We start from the raw sequence: 23,081 nt of genomic DNA on the forward strand, positions 1-23,081 counted from the left end.
GCCTGTAACGGCGTTTTAGTGGGATTCCTGTTAATTCCTTTCTTGCACGCAGATGGATAGACAGACAGATCAGCAGATAGGTAGACAGAATAAAAGAAAATGCACATATATATAAACACTGAAAATTTTCCAACCTTGAAAATTAACCATAAACAGTTAATGAGAGTTCAAAATGCAACAGCATTGCAAGTTAAGAAGATGTTGGTAAGGAATGTTGAAACATATATTCTTTTAAAAATAAAAAAGCATGCTCTTCCACCTTTTTCATTTTACTACAAATTAAGAAAATACAATCAGTTCCAAAAAAAGATGATGTATATGCTAAAATGAAATGGAGGGTACTGCCAGGATTCTGATGTTTGAAACCAAACACGTGCAATAAAATAAAGCCATTTCTTTAGTTTTAGATTCTTATGCTGATGAATCTCTTCCTCCAGCTTCCTGGGCCCTAGTCTAAGAAAAATGAGCCCAAAGCAAAGTAAGACTTTTTTTTCCTATTAAATTGCTCAGTGGTTCAAAAGATGAACAAATTGGAACTTTTTTTTTTTTTGAAAGAGAACAAGTAGTTTTGCCAAGGACTCTTCACCCCCAAATCCAGCTAGGCGCCCAAAGGGCTTCTTCTCCTGGATCTCGAAGCTGGGTTTCTGAGCAGCACCACCTGCTGGTCCTACACATGTCTTACTTCCTCGGCCCCAAATCTCTCTCTGGTGGACTTGCATTCTTTCAGAACTCTTCGGCACCTAATTACAAGTAAAGCAAAATATAAAGCAGTTAGAAGCGGCGGAACTGCAGCTCCCCAAAGACAGGAGAAGGTAGGCAACCTGCGGCGTGCGTCAGGAACGGGGCGTGGGGAACTAGGGCGGAGCTGGGCTGTCGCTAGCTCACGGGTGCGCGGCGCTGCTTCCGCATCGCGCGGCCCCGCCCCCGCGACGCTACCGGCGGTCACGTGACGGCCGCGCGCGCGTCCCCGGCCGCTGCGGGTTCCGAGGCCGAAGAGAAAAGACTGCGAGGCGACCGCGGCTGTGGCCACAGAGGTGCGAGTAGGGGCGAAGCCCACTCGAGGGGCAGGGTGAAAGTTAGCCGCTCCGGGATTCTAACTCGGGGAGAGAAGTGATGGCCCGCGGTGTCACCTCCAACGGCGACGCGCTCTGGGTCGGCCCTGCGCTCCGGGCCTGAGAGGGGCGGCGGCGGCGGGGTCAGGGACCGATACGTAGGTGGACGCCCTTGGGCCGGCGGGACCGCGGCTGTTGCGCCGAGCCGGGGTGGGACAGCTCAGCCCTTTCCGTCGCTCCCAGTTTGGCTGCTGTCGCAGGCAAGAAGACGGTGACGGGCTCTGCGTTGCCTGGGGCCGCCGCAGCCCCTGCCCTGGGCGACAGCCCGGAGCTGGTCACGGTCCGGGTGCGAGAGGCGGAGCAGCGGCCATTACTGCGCAGCCTCTTCCGCCGGGGTCCTCGTCGCTGCCTTTGGTGGTAGCCAGGTCCCTCTCCTCTCCCCTCATCGGTGGTGTCAGGCCTCTACATGGGGACTTTTGGCCTCAAGATTTAGGGGCGGCAATGGTTTGAGGGGTATCCTACTCGCAGTTTCCCGTGCGGAGGCCTCTACCCGGGCCTTGGGTCAGGGCGTAGAGTTCCTGCATTTTGTCTTTTTCCGGAGTGTCTTTGGCTTCTTTCTCTTCTCTCTTACCCTCCTCCTCCTGTTCAGTTTCTGGGTATTGCCTAATATGACGAGCAGTCCCTCGCCTTGCTCTCGTTAAGCCCAGCTCTGTTATTAAAGCATCAGAATCATTAAGAGATTTCTCAATACCCGTTGAACCTCCAAAAACCTTGGTGCATCTTAACAGCGGAGGCTGTTGCTTTGTTCTTCTGGTTGCTGGGTGCGGAATTCTCTCCCTACCCCCCGTCCCGACTGAAAGAGTACGGGTCTTATATTGTTGCCGCTGTTTTATTTCCGTGGGCATCTAGAGAAAGGCTGAAAAATTGTTTTGAGTTTACACATACTTCTGGCAACTAGATCTTTTCCCCTTGATAGCGCTTTTAATATGTTTTTCTTTTCCCTAAGTGCCATTTTAGTGAGCACTTATTTCTCAAGTTTCTAAAGTACGTACATTTTGTTTGTTAAGTAATATTTTGTTTATTAAGTAATATTAAAACTGTGGAATTGAGAGAAGAAAGCCCAGAAATGATAGAAAAACGCATTGTCTTTGGATGATTGACATTTCAGGTACCCCTCCAATGTGTGTACTTTTAAAATAGAATTTGAAAGTATGACATTGGCGTTAAAAGCAGTATATACTTACGGAAACTGGAAGACTTAAAACTGTTTTTGTTTTTTTAGTAAGTGAATCTATATTTAGACTTTTAAAAGACGTGTCATATAGGACACAGGAGGAAAATGACCTGCACAAATAACAGGATTTATGATGTTGGCTTTGCTGTTTTTGTGACCAGCAAATACTGTTTGTGTTGAATGTCTGGGAGTGCTCTAAAAATCATGAAAATACGTCAAGTAATCCAATTTTAAAGAGCAAACCGGAAAAGTGAAAAACCACTTTAGAAATAGATTTTGGATGTGTTTGTTTTAGCTTGTACATCTTAAATTGGAGCATTTTGTTAAGCCGAATCTTTGATTTAGAATTTATGTTTCAAGTGGGCCAGTGTAAATTGTAGGCAAAATGAAAATAATGGTAAACATTTGTAGGATTTGGTTATTTACTCGTTGTTAAAAACTTGGTAGAATTATAATCATCAGGAAAACTGTTTTTCCAAATAGCTGATCATTAGACAAGCGGAAGAAAAAAAGAATTTTTTTTTTTTTTTTTTTTTTTAGGAGACATGTGTCAACTGGTAAAGTATTTTGTTTTTGAGTTGTCGCAAGGATAGGGCAGGTTTTTTTTTTTTTTTGAAAGGATCTAAAAATGATTTCTTGACTTAGTAGAAGAAAAAGATAGTATTAAATTTTTTCTTTTCACAATATTGATCTGCATAGAGAATATTTTCTCATGTATTAGCAATTTACTAGCATAAAACACCTGACACGCTGTCAGTTGGGTATTTGAATGTTTTTTTCCCCCCAGTGTTAGTAACAGAAGGTGAACCTTTTCCATCCTCTTGCCTGGTTTTTGATTGTGCCTAAGGAACCTGATTTTGTCTGACCAGCTGGATTAGAAACTGTCTTTGTGGGTATGGAATCCATCTTATTTACATTCTGCTACAACCACTTGTGCTATTTATGGACTGTTGAGTGTTCATGGCTTATTACCCTTTGAGTTAGTTAAAACAAAACCTGTTGTTAAATCGTATTAATTAAAGTATTTAGAATTATGGACGTGTAGAGTAGGGTGAAGTAACTAAGACATGGGAGTTGTGACTTGACCAAGGTCACACAGATAATTAGCAGCAGAGCTTTTCTTATTTACAAAATGGTTGCAGGCTATGCAACTTCTGGTTTATGTGATTAAAAGAAAGTATTTGTTCACATTCACATTTAATGTTTTGTTAAAATAAAATGCAAAGCCCACCTTTTTGGGTGGAAAATATAAAGATTTAATTCTTGGTTATGAAGATTGTGAAGCCCGGAGATTGTCATACAGTAATGTTTTTTATGGGAAGTGTTAAACGCAGTGGTGGAAATAATTCTTTAACATAGAATACTGTAAAATATTGAACCCCATTTAGTTGAAATGAGTTTTGACCGAAGACTTCTGTCTCCCAGTATGACGTGTGCTTTCTGTAAGCTGAGTTTTAGCAGATGAGAAGGAAAGCTAAAAATGGAAACATTAGGGCATTTAGTTACATCTCTCAATTTGGGACTCTTTCTTAAGAAATATTAAGATGTATCTGCTAAATTACACCCGATCTCTCTCTCTCTCTCTGTTCCTTCTTTTACTGGTCCTTGCTTTTTTTTCTTTTTTCTTTTTTGACTTTGTATACCAAAAGTTGTAAGATTTGTAGTATTTTTCTTTTCTGGCACTGATATCTTTTATATAGAACATTTCCTGTTTTGTGTATTTTGAATAAAGAGTAAAAACTATTTTATTAAACATTAGCTGTTAGTATAATTGGAAAAATACAGGAAATCTTCAGATCTTTGTAATCTGATATTTTAACTGTTACATGCTTATCTTTTTCTTTGATGAGTTCTTTAAAAAAAGATAATCATTTATTTGAATCTGTAATCTAAAAAAAACCTTTTTTTTTGACTCCATGACTGACTTGAAAAGTAGACTTGTAATTAAGCCTATTTTCAAAGATAACAGTAGGTGCAAATAATAGGAGCATGAATTTGTTGAGTGGTCACAAATTATAAATAATACAATATTCATTTTCAGTTATACTTAATTGGTTGAATGGATAAATGATTTAAATTAACTGATACTCTCTAATCTCTTTTATATATTTTTAAATTCAGTCTGCCACTTTTTTTCTTTAGAATTGTTAAGGGGCAGAAATATCTCATTTAGTTTCATATGTTTTCTCTTTCTATGTTACCTTCTTAATGGTTCATTTCTGTATAAGTTTGCACCTTAAGAAGGAACCTTAACCCATTAGCTGATTGGTATTTGCATGTCAAAATATTGTGGTAAATTTTACTGTAATAATTCATAAATTGTGTTGACTTTGGTCATAATTTACAAATCATTCATTGCAGAAGGAATTATGTATGTTTGCCAAGTTAATTCTGGCCTGTACTTAGAATTATACTATTCTTTTATCTTTGGTTGAAAGTAAAAGCGTCCCCCTCCCTCCATTAAAGAAAAAAATATTCGGTTTCAAGTGTAGAAGTTTTCTGAGGGCTACTTTACATGACTGTTCTGAATCTTACTGATATATGCCATACCCTATGTTGTGCCCATTGGCATTGTAATTCTCAGATGCTAGAGTTGATGGATCTATGTGGTAGAATTAGGACTAGCTAAACCAGTCAGTTTTGATCACAGCAAAATATGCAATTTTTTTCATCTGTGCCAGCAAAGATGTGAGTAAAGTAACATGGAGTTCATTTTCTTTATTCAACAATTCTTGTAGTAAATTGCCAGTTTTGTGTTGGAAAAAACCTGTTGGTATGCAAGACATTCTAAACCTGCATTACCAGTCTGGTAGCCACTAGCCACATGGAGCTATTGAGCAAACTGTGTGGCTAGTCTGAATTGAGTTGTGCTATAAGTAAAATACACACTAGATTTCAAAGAGTGTACACACACACACACACGAGTGTAAAATAGCACATTAACAATTTATATTAAATAACCTGTGGAAATGATAATGTTTAGAATATATTGGGTTAAATAAAATATATTCTTTAAATTAAATCTGCCTGTTTTCTTATTATTGTTAATGTGGCTAATAGAAAATGTGAACTTACATATGTGGCTTGCATCATCTTTCTATTAGATAATGCTATTCTAGACCTTTTCTTTGAGATACAGCACATTGAGGAAAATATTTTTTTAAAGATATACTTGAGCTTGAATCTCATCTCCCAGTATTGATAGTTTCGTGATTTGGGGTTAAATCCTTGTGGGCTTGGGTTTCCTCATTTATAAAATTTCTCACAGAGTCATTTTGAGGATTCAATGATGTAATGGGTCTACTAGTGCTTCCTGAACTTTAATATGCATATGAAATACCTGAGATCTGATTCTCTTGGTAGGGAGTGGGGCTTCAGATATTTTGTCTGTAAGGAACTCCCAGGTAATGCTGATGTTGCTAGTTGAGGACCACAGTTGTCATAGCTAGGATCTAGATGACTACATAGGTTTTAGTTCGTTTTCCTCCCCTCAACATAATCTATTTAGAGTCAGCTTTGAAATTTAGCCGTGGGATACAGGAATTGGAAAAGTCCCCGTAGCTTGCAAGATTTACTAAAATTGGTTTTATTCCTAGATTTTTATCTGCATTCTGTAGAATTCATTGCCAGTGAATAAAGCTGGATAAATGATGTACTTGTCAAAAGATATAAAGATGGCATGAATTTTATATTTGTAAATGTAGTAACTCCTTCTGTTAGATTTTAAGTTGTTTAAAGAAAGGATTAGAGCTTAGATATCTTTATGTCCTTTGTGGTTGGGTGCCTATTCACAATTAGAATGCAAATGTTGTGTTATGTTAGTAAATAAATTTAGTTTTTCATTCATCCAAGAAATACCAGTTCAAGTTGTCAACAACTGATTGGCAGTTTACTGGCCGCTTAGAGATATAAATAGTCCTTATCTTCAGGGGGCTCATGGTTTACTAGAAGAGTCAGAAGCGAACAGATGATTGCAGTGCATATGATAAATTCAGTAATAGAAGAATTACAAAATAGAGGGGAGGGAACAGTTTTTTGGAGGTAGTCAGAGAAAGGTAGTAACATTCTTTTTAGCCTTAAAAGAGGGAGACTATACCAGGCAGGAGGAAATACAGAACTACAAAGGGAAGTTTGGAGAACTGAGTAATTAGGTGTAAGTAGAGTATTAATTTGTGAGAGAGAAATAAGACTAAAGAGTTATTTAGGTTTCAGGTCTTTAAGGCTTTTGAATATTGTCTTAAGGAGCTTTACCTTTGTTGTATAGGCTGGAGAGCCCGTATAGGGCTTCGCGTATGGAAGGCTTCATTTTTCTTTTTAAGTCTATCACACTTAGAGACTTGGTGAATAAATTTAAGGGGTGATACTGAAGCAAGATAATCAGGCTGAACAGTAGTCCAGGAGAGAGAGGATAAAAGTCTAAACTAGGGGACTAGCAATGGCAAGAGAATAGAGGATAGATTCCAAAGGTGTTAGGGATGAAAGTTGACAGAATTTGGTGTGATGTGTTGGGAGGGGAATGAGAAAAAGGATTTTGTTTTTCTCTGTCAGCACTCATTGGTTAAGGCATGGAAGCTGAGATGTCACATTGTATGATATATGCAGAGATGGGGGTGTGTAGAGTATGTGTAGATGAGAGACAGAGATATGAGAGAACCAAGCATTCTCTTAAGAAGTTAAAATGGTTGGGCTCCAGATTGGGCAGGAAAGCAAATGAGATCAGGTATTGGAGAAAGGAAAGTAGGTGGTCAAGAGACTGGAGAGCCCCTTGAAATTAAAGAGTGGGTGTGGGAATGAATAAGTGAGCCGAAAGGACCGGAGCTTGTGATCTGAGAGTGAGATTAAGATTTTAGAGAGGCAGTAGTTTTAGGAGGCATCTAGTTCCAAATGTGGCCATCATTTTTTTTGGGGGGGGGAGGGGGGTGATGAAGTTCATTGAATTTAGGATTTTAGGAATTGAAAAACAAGGACAGTGTTTCTCAAATTGTATTCGATGGACTACCTGCATCAGCATCACTTGAGGTGAGATTCCTGGGCTGAAACCCATCTCTACTGGCCTACAGTATCTCGGGTTAGAGCCTGAGAATGTGTATTTCTAACAAGCCACCTCTGTGGGGCAAGTTCAGGAACCTCTGAGTTAGGTGTTGAATGGTTTATTCTCAAGGATATTTAAATAGGTTCATAGTGAGATGTCAGGAGATAAGATGAATAGGATGACCAGTAATGAGTAGATTAAGTCAGTACCTTAAGGGTTAAGAGAGAATAGCTATAGGGGATTATAGCCAATGGTTGGAGACTTCAAAGAATAAGTGGGGGGGTTTTGTTTGTTTTTAAGAGTAATGATGTTAGAATAGTAGATTGTTTCTTACTGTCCTGTGTGTGAAACTGGACAGTTTCTATTTTGAGTAGGCTACAGGAGGGAAGTGAATGATGGAGTATTCTTTGGTGCCATTGAAGTTGTAGGCTCTTGGAGGGTAAAGTGAAAGCGCCGTGGGGGAAAGTCAGGACAGTGGAGTCCTTCTCATGTAAAGACTAAGTTCTAAAGTCAGAGTAAAACAAAAAGTCAAGTTGTTTAGAAACCCTTTCTAGTCAGTTACTTTTGAAAGTTCTCCAGTTTTGAAACATTGCATACTGTTTGGTCTGTTAAAATTTGGTGAGATAGGCTGGCTTGTACTTAAAGGCCATATATCGTCTTAAAAATCTTTAAATACTAAAATTACAAATTTCTTAGGGAGATGGATTCCCACACTGAGTGGCACATGGAACTGAAAGAGTATTTGTCTCTCCTGTCTTGTGGTTACTGTGAAGCCCCTCATCTCTTTAGTCATCATGTATGCTTGATTCTAATTTCTGTGTGGTAAAATGAGCCTCCTACAGTGGGCATGATGAAGTGGAAGGAGGAAATACTAAATGAGAAGAAAGAGGATTAATGGCTGAGATGATGCTTTAGTTGGTGACTCTGGACTTCCTGGACAACAGGCATCTTGAGAGAAGGTTGGCTTAAACTTGGACATACGTATAAATACCAGGAGGTCCTAGTTAATGTGATGATGACCTTGCCTTCCCATACATTACCTTCTTGTAGGAAGGCGGTGGCTATGGAATACATTCCATGTGGGCTACTTTGTCCATAAAGAACTTGTTTCACTTAAATTTTTTTTCTTGTGGTAAAATATATCAGTTGGCCATAGATGGGTTTATTTCTGGACTCTCTCTTCTGTTGGTATCTTTGTCTATCCTTATGCCAGTACCACCCTGTCTTGATTACTATAGATGTGTAGTAAGTTTTGAAATCGAGAAGCTTGAACTCACCAACTTTGTTCTTTTTCAAGATTATTTTGGCTATTTGGGGCCCCTCACAATTCCATATGAATTTGAGGATTTGTTTCTTCATTTCTGAAAAAAAGGCTCTTGGAGTTTTGATAAGAATTATGTTTAATCTGTAGATCACTTTGGATAGTTCTGTCATCTTCATAGTCTTCCAATCCATGAACACCAGTTGTCTTTCCATTATTTAACTCTTCTTTAATTTCTTTCAGCAGTGCTTTGTAGTTTTCAGTGTACAAGTCTTTCACCTCCTTGGTTAAGTTGATTTCTAGGTATTTCATTCTTTTAGATGCTATTATAAATGGAATTGCTTTCTTGATTTCCTGTTTGAATTGTTGACTGCTAGGTACAGAAACAGAACTGACTTTTTTGTGCATTGAACTTACAGCAAACTGCAACTTTTCTGAATTTGTTTATTAGCTTTAATAGCTTTCTTGGGGATTCTCCAGAATTTTCTATATAGAGAATAGAGAAAAATTTTACTGTCTCTGCAAATAGTTAATGGTTTTACTTCTTCCTTACCAATTTGTATGCTTTTCCTATCTTTTTCTGGTCTAATTGCTCTGGCTAGAACTTCCAGTAAAGTGTTGAATAGCAGTGGTGAAAGCAGGCATCCTTGTCTTGAAATTTTTCCACTTTTGAGATAAAATTTGCCAGTGAATTTTGTTAAATGAAGAATCATACATAATTGACTGAAATTAATTTTTAATGTTGTTGATCTTAGTCTGTAGAGAAGTTGATGTTGAAATTTTTCTTTTGCAGCACAGGATGATCCAGCAATGGAGGAGAAAATATTGCAAACTGGCTGATTGCTCGTGAAGATGATGTTTTATTTTTGTGACAGACATCTGTGGGATCTGTAATAGAAATGTAAGTATGACATTATGTTTGTTCCAAAGCTGCAGTAAATTAACTGGACTGGTATAAAATGTAATAAATCAAGTATCTGTCATAGTTAGTTTTAATTATACAAAATGAGCATTTTATATAGACTTTTAGATCTTTGAGTTGAAAATTTTATTCACATTAAATTATTATTAATGTAGATTTCTTAAAAAAATCTCTTCATAGGGAAAAATCTCTATTAAAAAGTGGAACTGAAGACAGAGAAATTTGCTCATAGAAGGCTATAAAAAAAAAACTGGAAAGATCTCCAGGTCTTCTAGGTTCTACTTTTTCTTTACATAGTAATTTACTTAAATAACCAAGCTAAGGAGATAATATCAGCCTTTATAAATAAGAAAGACTTATGGGTTATAAAACACTAGTTATTAAAAACACGTTTCACTAAATTAAATAGGTTTTTTTAATTAATTGGTTTTTTTTAACAAGTTAGTACATGCATTTTAATTCCTATTGGAGTCACTGTAGTCCCCAGTTTTACTAGTTCTGTTTTCCTGTCAGTTTCTCTTTCTGAAGTATGCTTTAAAATGTTACTACTACCTTGATCTTGCCCATATTGAACTTCATTCTGTTATTGATGAAACTTTTTCACACAATGAACATCATATTTCTGTCTTCCAAGTTGATGTGAAAAATATCCAACTTGAGTCACTCATGAAAAATGCAGTGAACACTTTACTTTTACAGTTTTGGTGATAACAGTGTTTAATATACTTGACCAGAGAGTGACCCTTGTAGATACTATTTCACATGTTCTCCCAGTTTGACATATAACTATTGTTATCTACTTTTCCAATATGGTGCTTTGATTATATATTCCCATTAAAAGTATGACCATATCATTCTTAGTCAGTGTTGAGAATTTGATAAAAGACAATTGAAACCAGTAAGCATTTTTCTTTAAAATTGGGACAAATATATTTTTTATTTAACCCTGTTCATGTATTATCTATCTGTATACATATGTATATTTTTTAATCCTGTAGGTCAGATAGTCTGACCATCAGACTATCATGGCCATCAAGGAACTAGACTGTGGTGTAGTCAGTAAGACACATATGTAATTAATAATTATATAGTAGAAGAAATACTATATTGAGGCAACAATAAAATGCTTTCACAACTGAGAGGATTTATTCCATCTGAAGGGTTCAGAGTGAACAGGGAGCTTTTGGTTTGGTCTTAAAGAATGAATAGAATTTTAACAGTCTGAGAAAACTAGGAATTATTTTTTAAGCCAAGGGAATGGGGAAGGGCACAGCTGCCTAAATATCAAGGTATCTTAGGGGAGTCAGGGAGCAGTCCTGTGTGTGAAGGTGGAGTGGGAAATAGAGACTTCACAGGGATTGAGTGTTTATTTAGTGCTTACTTTATTGCCAGGTGCTTACTGGGTGTTTTACTTGGATTATTGAATTCAGTCACAAGATAGTAGTAGCCTTATTTACTGATGAAGAAACAGAGATGAAGTCATTTTCCCTGGGTCAGTGTTTACCAAATATCTCTGAGAATAATCTACTAGAACACTTGTTGAAAACTGAGTTTTAGACTCTAACCCAGATGTGTCCAGATTTCCAGGAGAGAGCACACCAGCTCATTCTTATCTTTAGAGAAGTTTGGGAAACACTGTTCTAGGTCAACAATAAGAATAAATGATAGATTTTAACTAAGTCTGTTTTACTCTGAAGGCTATGTCAGTGTAATTGAAAGCTAGTGCTTAGGAAGTTCTATGAGATTATGTAGGCAATAGAAAACTATTGAAGATTGAGTGGAGGGGAGACTAATTAGACATAATTGAACTGAGGAAAGATGAAGAAGAAGGGACTGAGGTCAGGAAGGCCACTTGGGAGGTCAGCATTTTGTACAAGAGTGTGTTCAAGAGGCCAGAATTAAGGTCACAGCTTTAAAGGGAACATATTCTAAAGAAGTTTCTGTTGCAGAAAAGCAAAGTGGCCAAGGAATAGGGGAGCTCTGAGGATGCCTCCCAAGTTTTATCCAAGATAGAGACCAAAGGAAGAGGGTGTAGGTTTAGGGGAACAGATAATTTTGGTTTTATTAATGTTTGATTTCAGGTGACTGGAGAATATTGAGGTAGACTTTTTGAATACAGAATTGGAAATACAGATTTTAGGTATCCAGAACAGTTCTGGATATTAGATTTGGGGACTCATGGGGGTTTATATATATATACTATATATCTACTGAGTATTCCAAACTAATACATATATATAAGTTTGGAATATTCAGTAGATTGTCTAGGCGTAGAATGTAGTATGAAAATTTGGTCACCCACAGAGCACCTGTGAGGAATACTGGTATTTAAGGGAAGCTAAAGAAGGTAGAAAAAAAATGATACAGAAAGGAGAATTAGGAGAGAGTACCATCATGGAAATGAATAATATAAATTTTTAGAGAGTCGATGGTTAATAATATCATTTAGTGCAATGTGATCGAATAGATCAGACTGAAAGAGGTCATTAGACTTAGCATGTTAGTTGATTTTGAAATTTAGGGATGGAGAATATTAATCGAAATCTTGGAGGAATTGGGATGGTTTAGCTTTGAAAACTAGCAGTACCCCATCCTGGGCCAAGAGGAATGATGATGAGGTAGAGTGAAGATAAAAATAAATTTTGAGGAGTCATTCATACCTAATTTCTTAATAAGGGAGTCCAGAATATCTCTTTACTAAGAGGTTGGAGAAGTTTTGTAATAGTCTTTGTGGGAATAGGGAAAGAAAGATGTCTTAGCTGAGTAAAAAGTAATTGATAGCAGGCTTGATGGATTCTGGGAATCAAAATAGCTAATCATTGTATGGTGCTCACAATTTTTGCACCATATATTTCACTACAAATATAGAAATTTTCATAAGTTGAAGAGTAACTTTTGTAAGTTCTCTCCTTGCTTGACCCTTCTTTTTTTGCAAATGTCTCCCCTTGTGGCTTTTGAGGTGGCAGTCTTACTTTATTCCCCATTCCTCTCTGACCATTCCTCCCATCCTTTGCCTCACTTATAAATGTTGGAGTAATCCAAGGTTCTATCGTTGGCCCTTTTGTGTGCTCTCTCTACAGGTTTAATTTGGGCATTTGTACATTTTCATGTCCCAAGAACCATGTATGTGTTGGTGACTCATGAGACTTCTTTCTGCTTAGATTTCTTCAGAGCACCTATCTAGTAAACTCAACTGTCATCTACCTGTCTTCGTCTGAAGACTTTATAAATATCTCAAAATCATTATGTCAGAACTCGCCTCAAGTTCTGAATCTTGATGAATGCTGCCATCATCCACCAGTAACTAAATGCTTTCATTTCTGTTTCCTTAGTATTTCTTATATTCTATTGTTGGAACCTTACATCTGTCCCCCCCCCAATTATCTTATACCTGGATTACTATAAATTTTAGTTTCCTTTTAGCCCCATGACATCAAGTCTTCCTCCAAACTCCTGTCCAAATGGTCCTGATAAACTACTAAACTGACTGTCACTTCCTAACATAAAACCTTTCAGTGAATTCCTGTTGCCTCCTTAGGGGTTCATATATGGACCAGCTTCATAGAGATCCTTGAACTCCTTGACGTTATATGTAAGATTTCCTTAATAAGACTGTGACCTAAAAATGTTTAAGAACCATTTGTATTTAAAATAAGTGTTTAAACTTACTAAGCGTAATGTACAAGGTCTTTGCAATACTTCTTGCATAGTACATTTCATCCATTCAAAATGTATCTATCCCCTCCCTGCTAGTTACTGGGGAGTACAAAGGAAGAAATGGTATCTGTTACACTTATCAGAAACCATTAGGTAATGTAGTGTTCTTTAACTTAACTTTGATGGCAGGTTTTATTATCCATTTCTCTGCTAGCGCCATGGGCATGGTAGATGCTCAGACACTTTCTCTGTTCAAAACTGAAAAGGAGGGCTTCCCTGGTGGTGCAGTGGTTGGGAGTCCGCCTCCCGATGCAGGGGACACGGGTTCATGCCCCGGTCCAGGAAGATCCCACATGCCGTGGGGCGGCTGGGCCCATGAGCCATGGCTGCTGAGCCCGCGCGTCCGGAGCCTGTGCTCCGCAATGGGAGAGGCCACAGCAGTGAGAGAGGCCTGCATACCACAAAAAAAAAAAAAAAAAAAAAAAAACTGAAAAGGTGTAAGGAGAAATACATGACAGCTCTTGCAGCAGGTGATAAAAATGTCATTCCTTTATCAGTCTGTGTAATTTCTTAGTAACTTCCTGAAGTCTTTTCTAAAATTATTGATGGTGGTTCTTATATTTGGATAGTCATGATTATTTTAGAGGCATTCTGTAACAGTTAAGGGTAAAGACTATGAAGTCAGATCACCTGGATTATGAAACCTAGATTTGAGGCTGGCTCCATCACTTAATGAACTGTGGCTTTGTGTATTTCTTCACCTGAACTTTCTGTACCTCAGTTTCCTCATCTGTAAAATAAGGAAAACAGTGGACCCATTTCGTAGGGTGATAAGAGGATTAGACATAAAGTGCTTTGCAAAGTATCTGCCACATATTATGCAGTCAGTAAATGTTAGTTGTTATATTTTAATGTAATAAGATATGCATCAGCAGACATCCAACAGAAATCAAACACCCACCAATTACAACACACTGTACAATAGGAAAAGTTAAGAATTTTGTCTTAAGGACTTAGGAATGGTCATTGTTAAAATTAAAATTTTAATGTTATATTTTTAACTTGTATTAAACCTCAAACTCTTTATATTCCAGCAGAACTAAAGATTTGAGGAATTTTTTTCTTTTAAAAAATAGTCAAAGTTTTGGGAAGGAAGATGACATTCTTTTTTGGTAGGTCTGCACAAAAGATGTTGCAGTACCTTATTCTTTATTCCCTTTTTTATGTTTTTAATTGGATTCTGAGCCCAGACTTAAAAATCTGACTTTTAATACTTGTAGTTTTTATTGCTGGCAGAAATTTCTTCAATACTATGTAAGCTAAAAGGTCTTTTTAATTTATAGTAATTTTATCTTTCTTTTGATTAATGAAATGTCTTTAAGAAGATAAAACAAAATCTGAATACTTGGAGATTTCCAATAAATCTGCCCATATCCCTCTATATTTGGTCTTGTTGAAGAGAGAAGCCTTACTAGCATTAATAGATGTTTGTCTTCCAGAAATATTTTACATAGTTTAGAAGAAGAATGGGATTTATGCTTAAAAGTCATAATATCACATTAAGAGTTCAGTTAGTAAAAAAGTCTTGGAAAATGAGTGAAACATTTACTGTGTTCTTCAGCAGAGTTGGACTAACGTCATTCCAAATTTCTACATATTATTCTTAATTTAGTAACCAGGAAATAAATTCCCTTTTTCAAAATGATCTCTGAAGTTTCCTGAGACATTTATTAGTTAGGGAATACCTCTCTTTGATTAGCATTCTCTTTATCAAATCCTTGCTCTACAAAAAGGAAAGGAAAAAAAGCATTTCTTACACATCAGTATGATCCTCTGAACATATTCAGTCTCCAACCTATTTGAAGATCATCGAAACTATGCAAAGAAAAAAATCTGTTTTGTAGACTAGATTAAAATGGTAATGAAAATTACCTTGAAGTGTGTCTATAGATAGGCAGGCTAGTGGTTTAGGTTGCTTTGTCTCTATCTTGTTAAATATCTTAATGGTATCTTGTCCACTGTATGTGCCTCATCCAGAGTTATGTAAAAAGTATAAGTTCTCTCCGCGTCTTAGTTGGTGATAGACTAGCAGTGTACTTGGTGGGCTAAACAGAATCAGAATTTGATGTTTGCTATGGCAAATTGATAGTTGAAAGTGCTTTAGGTGAATGAAACTTTTAACTATCTTGTTTCTCTCTGTTTTCTGATGAAGTTTATTCAATTTTACTTCATTCTAATGAGGGAACCAAAGTACCTGCCCCAAAAGAATTGTTTTGCCTTTCTAAATAAGCATGTTGCTTTCACAGTTCATGTCTTCCCCTGGGATGGCTGTAATTGCTTTTTTTAGTTTGTTAATCATATGTTTATGTTTATGTTTTTTTGTGCATGCAAGAGTAAGAGTCATATAAAATATTGATCATATTAAACAGGATGGAGAGTGATGTCTCTAGGTTGAAAACTTTCTTTTTTGTAGATAACTGCATCTAATGGAAGATCGACTTTTGGGGTTAATTTTACTTAAATACAACAGGGTTTGGGATTATGTATCTTTTAAAAGTATGGCGTTCATCCAAGTTGCACTGTTGGATATTTTATTTACATTTTACTAGACATTTTCTTTTTAAAATTTTAAATTTATTGGCCTGTCCTTTGCCCAGAAGGTACCTAGATAGTTTAGGATATGGACTTATTGTATATGAGGTGTTGCTATTGTTTTTTCAAAGTACTGATGAGCATTAGCCCATTTCAACATTTTGTCTTCCGAATAGAATCAAACATCTCTCTTACTCAGTTAAATTATTACTTGTGGATGGAGGGCTTCCTTATTTTCTTTTTCTTTCTTGGGCTTCAAATAAATTTGGAGATTTAAAAAAAGACTTTCAAGAATTTCATTGACAACTGATTTCTTTAACTTAAATTGAAAGGGATGAAAGAATATATGTACTAATTGTTCACCCTTTCTACAGCTGATTTTAGTTCTTTTTGTTATGAAAATGTTTAAAGTTATCCTGAGATTTAAATGTAGCGATAGAACCTGATGAATTAAAACTAGGTAGCCAGTGCCTTACAACTGTTTTCAGAGTTCCTTTCCTGAGCATAGCCTATATATAGCTTTTGCCAACAAACAGAAAAGTGAGAAGCTAAATTCAGTTAGCAAGTATTTATTATGTACTATGTGATGAGCATGTATTAGATATCTTAGAAAAGGGAATTTTGAGTCAAAACATGAATTTTTCCTGTTTTACTGATGAGAAAACTGAAGTCCCAGAAGCATGGTGTGTGAGATATTTTTTCTTTTAAATCTCTTAAAGATACATTGGGCACTGAGTATAGTATTTGGCCAAATTGAAAGTAGTGTACATAAACTGTTACCACAGTGTAAGATTACCTGGGACAGACAAAAGTATTCTGACTCTTTTGCTAAATGACAAATGAAATATGTGGTATTCTGTCTCTTGCCATTTTGGAAAGTACTTAGATTTTGTATTCAAGAAATACATATGAGTTTTTGAGAGCCTAACAAAATATTCTGTGTACAGGCAGTTCATTTTAGGGGAAATAGGTGGGGGATATTAATTGACCGGTTGAGAAGCATGTGCTTTCACTTTATAACTCAGATTACAAAATCTTTGAAGGGACAAGTGTATCTCAAAATACTCTGAAGCTCCTGTAGTGCCTAACACATATTAAGAGATCATATTTGGTTGACTTAGAATTTACCATAGGTTAGGAAAAAGTTGTATTTTACTAGGTTCTGTAACTTAGTTTTTGGTAAAGTAGTTGATTGGAAATGAAATTAAACGTTGAAAAAAAAAAAGATGGGAAATAAAGCATTTCATGGAGATCAGTTCTTTCCCTTGAGACTGTGTGTTGCTTCCTTTTCTAGATAAGTGCAGTCTTTTCAAAAACTTACTGTCATTTTGAACCTTGCCTGTTGAGGAACCAAGGACACAGAAAAAGCAGTAAGAGAATGTATTTTTGTTTGATTAGATGTACTGTGATGAAAGGCTTAGAGATAAGTGTAAACATTTTTACTGACTATACCTTTTGTAACCATCGAACCCATTTTTGAGAGCTTGATCTTGGGAAAAAAGCAAATATCCTTATAGTGATTAAATTCTAAATATTCCGTATTTAAAATGATAGAACCAACTAGTAGAGAGAGATTGCCACTCACTTTAAGCAGCAGTTAATTAAGGGTTGCTAGTCTCTGTGAGGTCTTCACCTCCATTTCTCAGTCTTTCACTTATCACTCGTATACTCCCCCTTATCATTTTCTCCCCCTTTGAAATATCTGTGGTTTCCTGTTACTATGGGATTAAACCAAATCAGATGTTTCTTTAGCAGGGCACAATAAGGTTTTCAGGTTGGGCATCTGGTTACCCTTTCAGCTTAATTTCCTGCTGCTCCATTGCTTATGACTCAGTGCTTTTGCACGTCTGTGCCTTCCCCAGCCTCCTGCACCCCAAATTTTCTAACCTCTGTCTATCCTCTCATCTCTCTTATCATTGTTATTTTTAATAAGTATCCTAACACATTTCAGTTATTGCAGGAATCAGGTCACATTGTGAATATCTGCTTGTTTGCATGTACGTTTCCTTATTTAACAGAGTAGGTATGTGTCTTATTCATCTTTAGATCCATCAATACTCAGAATTGTATATGGACGATAGTAGTAGTTTAATAAATGTTTATCTGAATCAGTAAGGTGGAAGTTCCAAATTTTTATGCCAGTGTTTAAGCTTTATACATCCAGTTTGACAAATCTTTTTTATTTTTTAATTTAATTTTTAAAATTTTTATTGGAGTTTAGTTGATTTACAGTGTTGTGTTAGTTTCAGGTGCATAACAAAGTGAATCAGTTATACATACACATATATCCACTATTTTTTTTAAATTTTTTTCTCATAGAGGCCATTATAGAGCATTGAGTGGAGTTCCCTGTGCTAAACAGCAGATTCCTATTAGTTACCTATTTTATATATAGTAGTGTGTATATGTTAGTCCCAGTCTCCCAGTTTATCCCTCAAACTTATGGTACCTTATCCCCTGGTAACCATAAGTTTGTTTTCTACATCTGTGACTCTACTTCTGTTTTGTAAATAAGTTCATTTGTACCCCTTTTTTTTTGGATTCCATATATAAGTGATATCATATGATATTTGTCTTTCTCTGTCTGACTTCACTCAGTATGACAATCTCAGGTCCATCCATTTTGCCACAAATGGCATTATTTTGTTCTTTTTTAGGGCTAATATTCCATTGTATATATGTACCATATCTTCTATCCATTCCTCTGTTGATGGACACTTAGGTTGCTTCCATGTCCTGGCTATTGTAAATAGTGCTGCAGTGAACATCAGGGTGCATGTATCTTTTTGAATTATGGTTTTCTCTAGGTATATGCCCAGTAGTGGGATTGCTGGGTCGTGTGGTAGTTCTATTTTTAGTTTTTTAAGGAACCTCCATACTGTTCTCCATAGTGGCTGCACCAATTTACATTCCCACCAACAGTGTAGGAGGGTTCCCTTTTCTCCACACCCTCTCCAGCATTTATTGTTTGTAGATAGTTTGACAAATCTTTGGGGTTTTTTCCTCTCTCCTTTCTCTTCAGGGCAACTTCGGTATTCATGTCATTTTCTCCCGTGGTTATATGATTGTAACATTTGTTGAGCCTTTTTTTTTTGTTTTTTTTGCTGGGGTGGTTTCCCACCTAAGTTTTATGAATTCATGGAGGCTTTCTCAAGAGAGATATAAGATGTGTAGTAGTTTGTCCATGGTGGGGGGCATGAGAGGCAAGAAGTGAAGAAATATTCCATATAGAGAAAACCTATTATTGGAGGGAGTAGCCACTGTGGCTGGAAGCCTGATCAAGGGGAAGTTTGATGTGAGATGAGGCTAGCGTGGGAGCTGGCATCCCGACCATGCAGGGCATATAGATCCTGGTCTTTAACCTAAAATCAACCTTTTAAAAAGGGGTAGGGCTGGACCCATTAAAAGGCATATGCAGTAATTTAATAAATAGTGTTTGCTTGGTGACTAGGGAAGGTTAGAGGTGGATAGTAGATGGATTTAGGGGATATTTAGGAGATAAAATATAAAACTTGCTGATTTTTTTGGTTGGGGAGGGGTTAGGAGAAAGACAGCTTCAGTGATGGATTTCTGGCTTGAAAAGCAGATGAATAGAGGTGTCTCCAGAGGGGCATTTAGGGAGTGAGTAAATAAGGAGGAAGCAGATCATAAATTCAGTTTTTGTGCCTTCAAGACATCCAAGAAGAGATCTAAAATAGGCAATTAAAAGTATAGGTACAGGGCTGAAAGGAGAGACCTGGGCTGGTGAATGTCAACTTATGAGTCGGTAGCAGTTGAAGCCATGAATATAGATGAGATCGTCTTGAAAGAGTATAGCAAGAAGAGCATATATATGGTTTAGAAAGAGGCAGCAACAACAGAAAAGGCCATAAGAAGAGAGCGTTTCACAGAGGGGGAATGAAATGACTGGTTTAACCAGTGTTTTTAGATTATACAGCAGAGAAGGGGAATTTCTAGAATTTAAACTCTGGTATTGATTTCATATGGTCTCCTTGTCAAGTACCAAAAGTACATTAATACATGGCAATATTTGCAAAACTGCACCTAGTAGTATCCTAAAAGGCTACAAAATTTGTTACTTTCTGCAACTGTAACCTGAATTACTTTTAGCAATTTTCTGTTTCTCTACTTTCCAGACTGATTGTAAAAGTCTAGATGGGTTGTATTGATATATTTTAAAATCTTTGCATTTAGTTCTATCTTGTAAGTTCTGTGAATGAATAGAAATGGTGTATTTATTTGAAATCTATACTTTGGTTGTATGTTTTTATTCTTGGTTTAACATTTGTGTGCCTCATTGCCCCCCACAAGTAAAAATTAATACAAATCAAAAAGATTTTTCTATACAAGTTAGAGTTTTTTCTCTACTTTCATTTTTGTATCCCCATTGTCTAGGATGTGGCTTGCATGTAACAGGTACTTAATGTTTTCTGAATTGTTGAATTAAGGTATTGGAAGAGTTAAAATAAGATTTTAATACTATATGTATTTTCTCTCATTTTCTCAGGATGGCTGGCTGTGGTGAAATTGATCACTCAATAAATATGCTTCCTACGAACAGGAAAGCAAATGAGTCCTGTTCTAATACTGCACCTTCTCTAACTGTCCCTGAATGTGCCATTTGTCTGCAAACATGTGTTCACCCAGTCAGTCTGCCTTGCAAGCATGTTTTCTGCTATCTATGTGTGAAGGGAGCGTCATGGCTTGGAAAGCGATGTGCCCTCTGTCGACAAGAAATTCCCGAGGATTTCCTTGATAAGCCAACCTTATTGTCACCAGAAGAACTCAAGGCAGCAAGTAGAGGAAATGGTGAATATGCATGGTATTATGAAGGAAGAAACGGGTGGTGGCAGTATGATGAGCGCACTAGCAGAGAGCTGGAAGATGCTTTTTCCAAAGGTAAAAAGAGCACCGAAATGTTAATTGCCGGGTTTCTGTATGTTGCCGATCTTGAAAATATGGTTCAATATAGGAGAAATGAACATGGACGTCGCAGGAAGATTAAGCGGGATATAATAGATATACCAAAGAAGGGAGTAGCCGGACTTAGGCTGGACTGTGATGCTAATACCGTAAATCTAGCAAGAGAGAGCTCTGCTGATGGAGCGGACAGTGTATCAGCACAGAGTGGAGCTTCTGTTCAGCCTCTGGTGTCTTCTTCTGTAAGGCCCCTGACGTCAGTAGATGGTCAGTTAACAAGCCCTGCAACACCATCCCCTGATGCAAGCACTTCTCTGGAAGACTCTTTTGCACATTTACAACTCGGTGGAGACAGCATAGCTGAAAGGAGTCATAGGGGGGAAGGAGAAGAAGATCATGAGTCACCATCTTCAGGCAGGGTACCAGCACCAGACACTTCCATTGAAGAGACCGAATCAGATGCCAGTAGTGATAGTGAGGATGGATCTGCGCTTGTTGCGCAACACTCCTTGACCCAACAGAGACTTTTGGTTCCTAATCCCAACCAGACAGTATCTGATCGATCTGATCTATCAGGAACTGATCGATCTGTGGCAGGGGGTGGAACAGTGGGTGTCAGTGTCAGATCCAGAAGGCCTGATGGACAGTGCACAGTAACTGAAGTTTAAGTAAGAAAGTTTTCAGATCCATGCTCAAGGTAAAAATGGTTATCTGTAAATTTCTGCCCACATAACATTATACTCATCCCTAGTAGTGCATTTTGGGAGTTGGGGTGGGAAGGGGTATGGTAAGGATAGACCTGTAATTAAAATGTCTAACATGTCTCTGTTGAGAAATTTATTTAATATAAGGAACTTGGGTGTTAATAGTTGAGAGCTGTTTAGTAATAACCCAGTTTTCTTGAGGTCTGTTTATAGTTTTTTTAAATATCTTCAGTTCTTTTGGCCAGCGTGTATTATCTGTGCATTAACGATCCTCATCTGACTCTTGCATTGTCATATTTTTCTGCATGGAATGACATAAAACCATTACTAAAATTTGGCACCTATGAGATGTCTGGGATCAGTATGAACAAGCAGCTTAATTAATGTGAGCATAGATGTGAATTTGGGGTTTTAAAATAGATGAATAACAACTATTTAATAGTAAAGTTACTGAAATGGAAATGTAAAGGAAACAGCTTATAACTTATGTTTCAGAATCTTGTCTGTAACACACTTCATGGCGTTCCCATAGGCTTTGCTGTCTAGTCCTTGTAGTTTGAGGTGTGTCTTGATCCACATTTTTCTTTTTGATTACAGACTTTATAATTTAATAAATACTAGAGTTTATCAAAAATAATCTGTCTCTTGTTTGAGTCTGGAAGGGGATGGAAACATTTGACATCTGTAGCCAAAAGGTGACTAAAAAGGGGGTGATTTGAATTGGTGGTATATTCAGCTTACATAGTCACCTGCTCAGAAAAGTTTGATTTCTTCATAGAGAATATTTAAATAGAGTCTACAGGGAATGTTCATGGAATAAATATGTATGGAAATAAACCTAAAGCCTGTGAGACTTAAAGGCCTTAAATAACTGATAGTAGAGACCGTGTATATATATTAGATTTTCTTTGCCAGTATTCATTAATGGCTAACCCTAATCTGAATTAAATGGCAGGCTTATTTTTAAACAGCATTAGTAGACACGAAGTGATTCAACACAAAATGTTGTACAATCTATATAGCAAGGTAGGAAGCATTGGGTTAACCTGGTAATCCAGAATTTGATTCTGAAGAAAAGTAACGTGAGTTTCTCTTCTGTATTTTCCTAAGTAAAACAGTAGGATCACGAAGCATACGCAAGTTGTCTTTAATATGATTTTTCAAAGGTGAGTTGAATGTTACAATAGCAAATATAAATTGTCACTACTTTTTTATTTTTTTACATATTTATTGGAGTGTATATATAATTGCTTTCAATGTTGTTAGTTTCTGCTGTACAACAAAGTGAATCAGCTATATGTGTACATATATCCCCATATCCCCTCCCTCTTAAGCCTCCCTCCCACCCTCCTTATCCCACCCCTCTAGGTGGTCACAAAGCACTGAGCTGATCTCCCTGTGCTATGCAGCAGCTTCCCACTAGCTAGCTAGCTATTTTACATTTGGTAGTGGATATGTGTCAGTGCTACTTTCTTTGTCCCAGCTTCCCCTTTCCCCACTGCATCCTCAAGTCCATTCTCTACATCTGCGTCTTTATACCTGCCCTGCCACTAGGTTCATCAGTACCATTTTTTGAGATTCCATATGTATGTGTTAGCATACGGTATTTGTTTTTCTTTCTGACTTACTTCACTGTATGACAGACTCTAGGTCCATCCTTTTACCTCTTGTTGTGATAGGTTAGAATTAGGACTTAATTCTTTGACT

The 23,081-nt window shown here is 37.1% G+C and overlaps 1 protein-coding gene across 1 annotated transcript; it reads left to right on the forward strand.

Annotated features, from left to right (window-relative positions):
• Window positions 1-1,022: 1,022 nt before the first annotated feature.
• Window positions 1,023-21,338, forward strand: RNF146 (ring finger protein 146; the record flags this gene model as incomplete). Its single annotated transcript, XM_079716475.1, has 3 exons — window positions 1,023-1,034; window positions 9,373-9,480; window positions 20,258-21,338. Coding segments are annotated over exons 2-3 (1,083 nt in total). The 5' UTR covers window positions 1,023-1,034; window positions 9,373-9,478.
• Between the last annotated feature and the right edge of the window lie 1,743 nt (window positions 21,339-23,081).

Source organism: Hyperoodon ampullatus, assembly GCF_949752795.1.
Source record: "Hyperoodon ampullatus genome assembly, chromosome: 12".
NCBI classification, from domain to species: Eukaryota; Metazoa; Chordata; class Mammalia; order Artiodactyla; family Ziphiidae; genus Hyperoodon; species Hyperoodon ampullatus.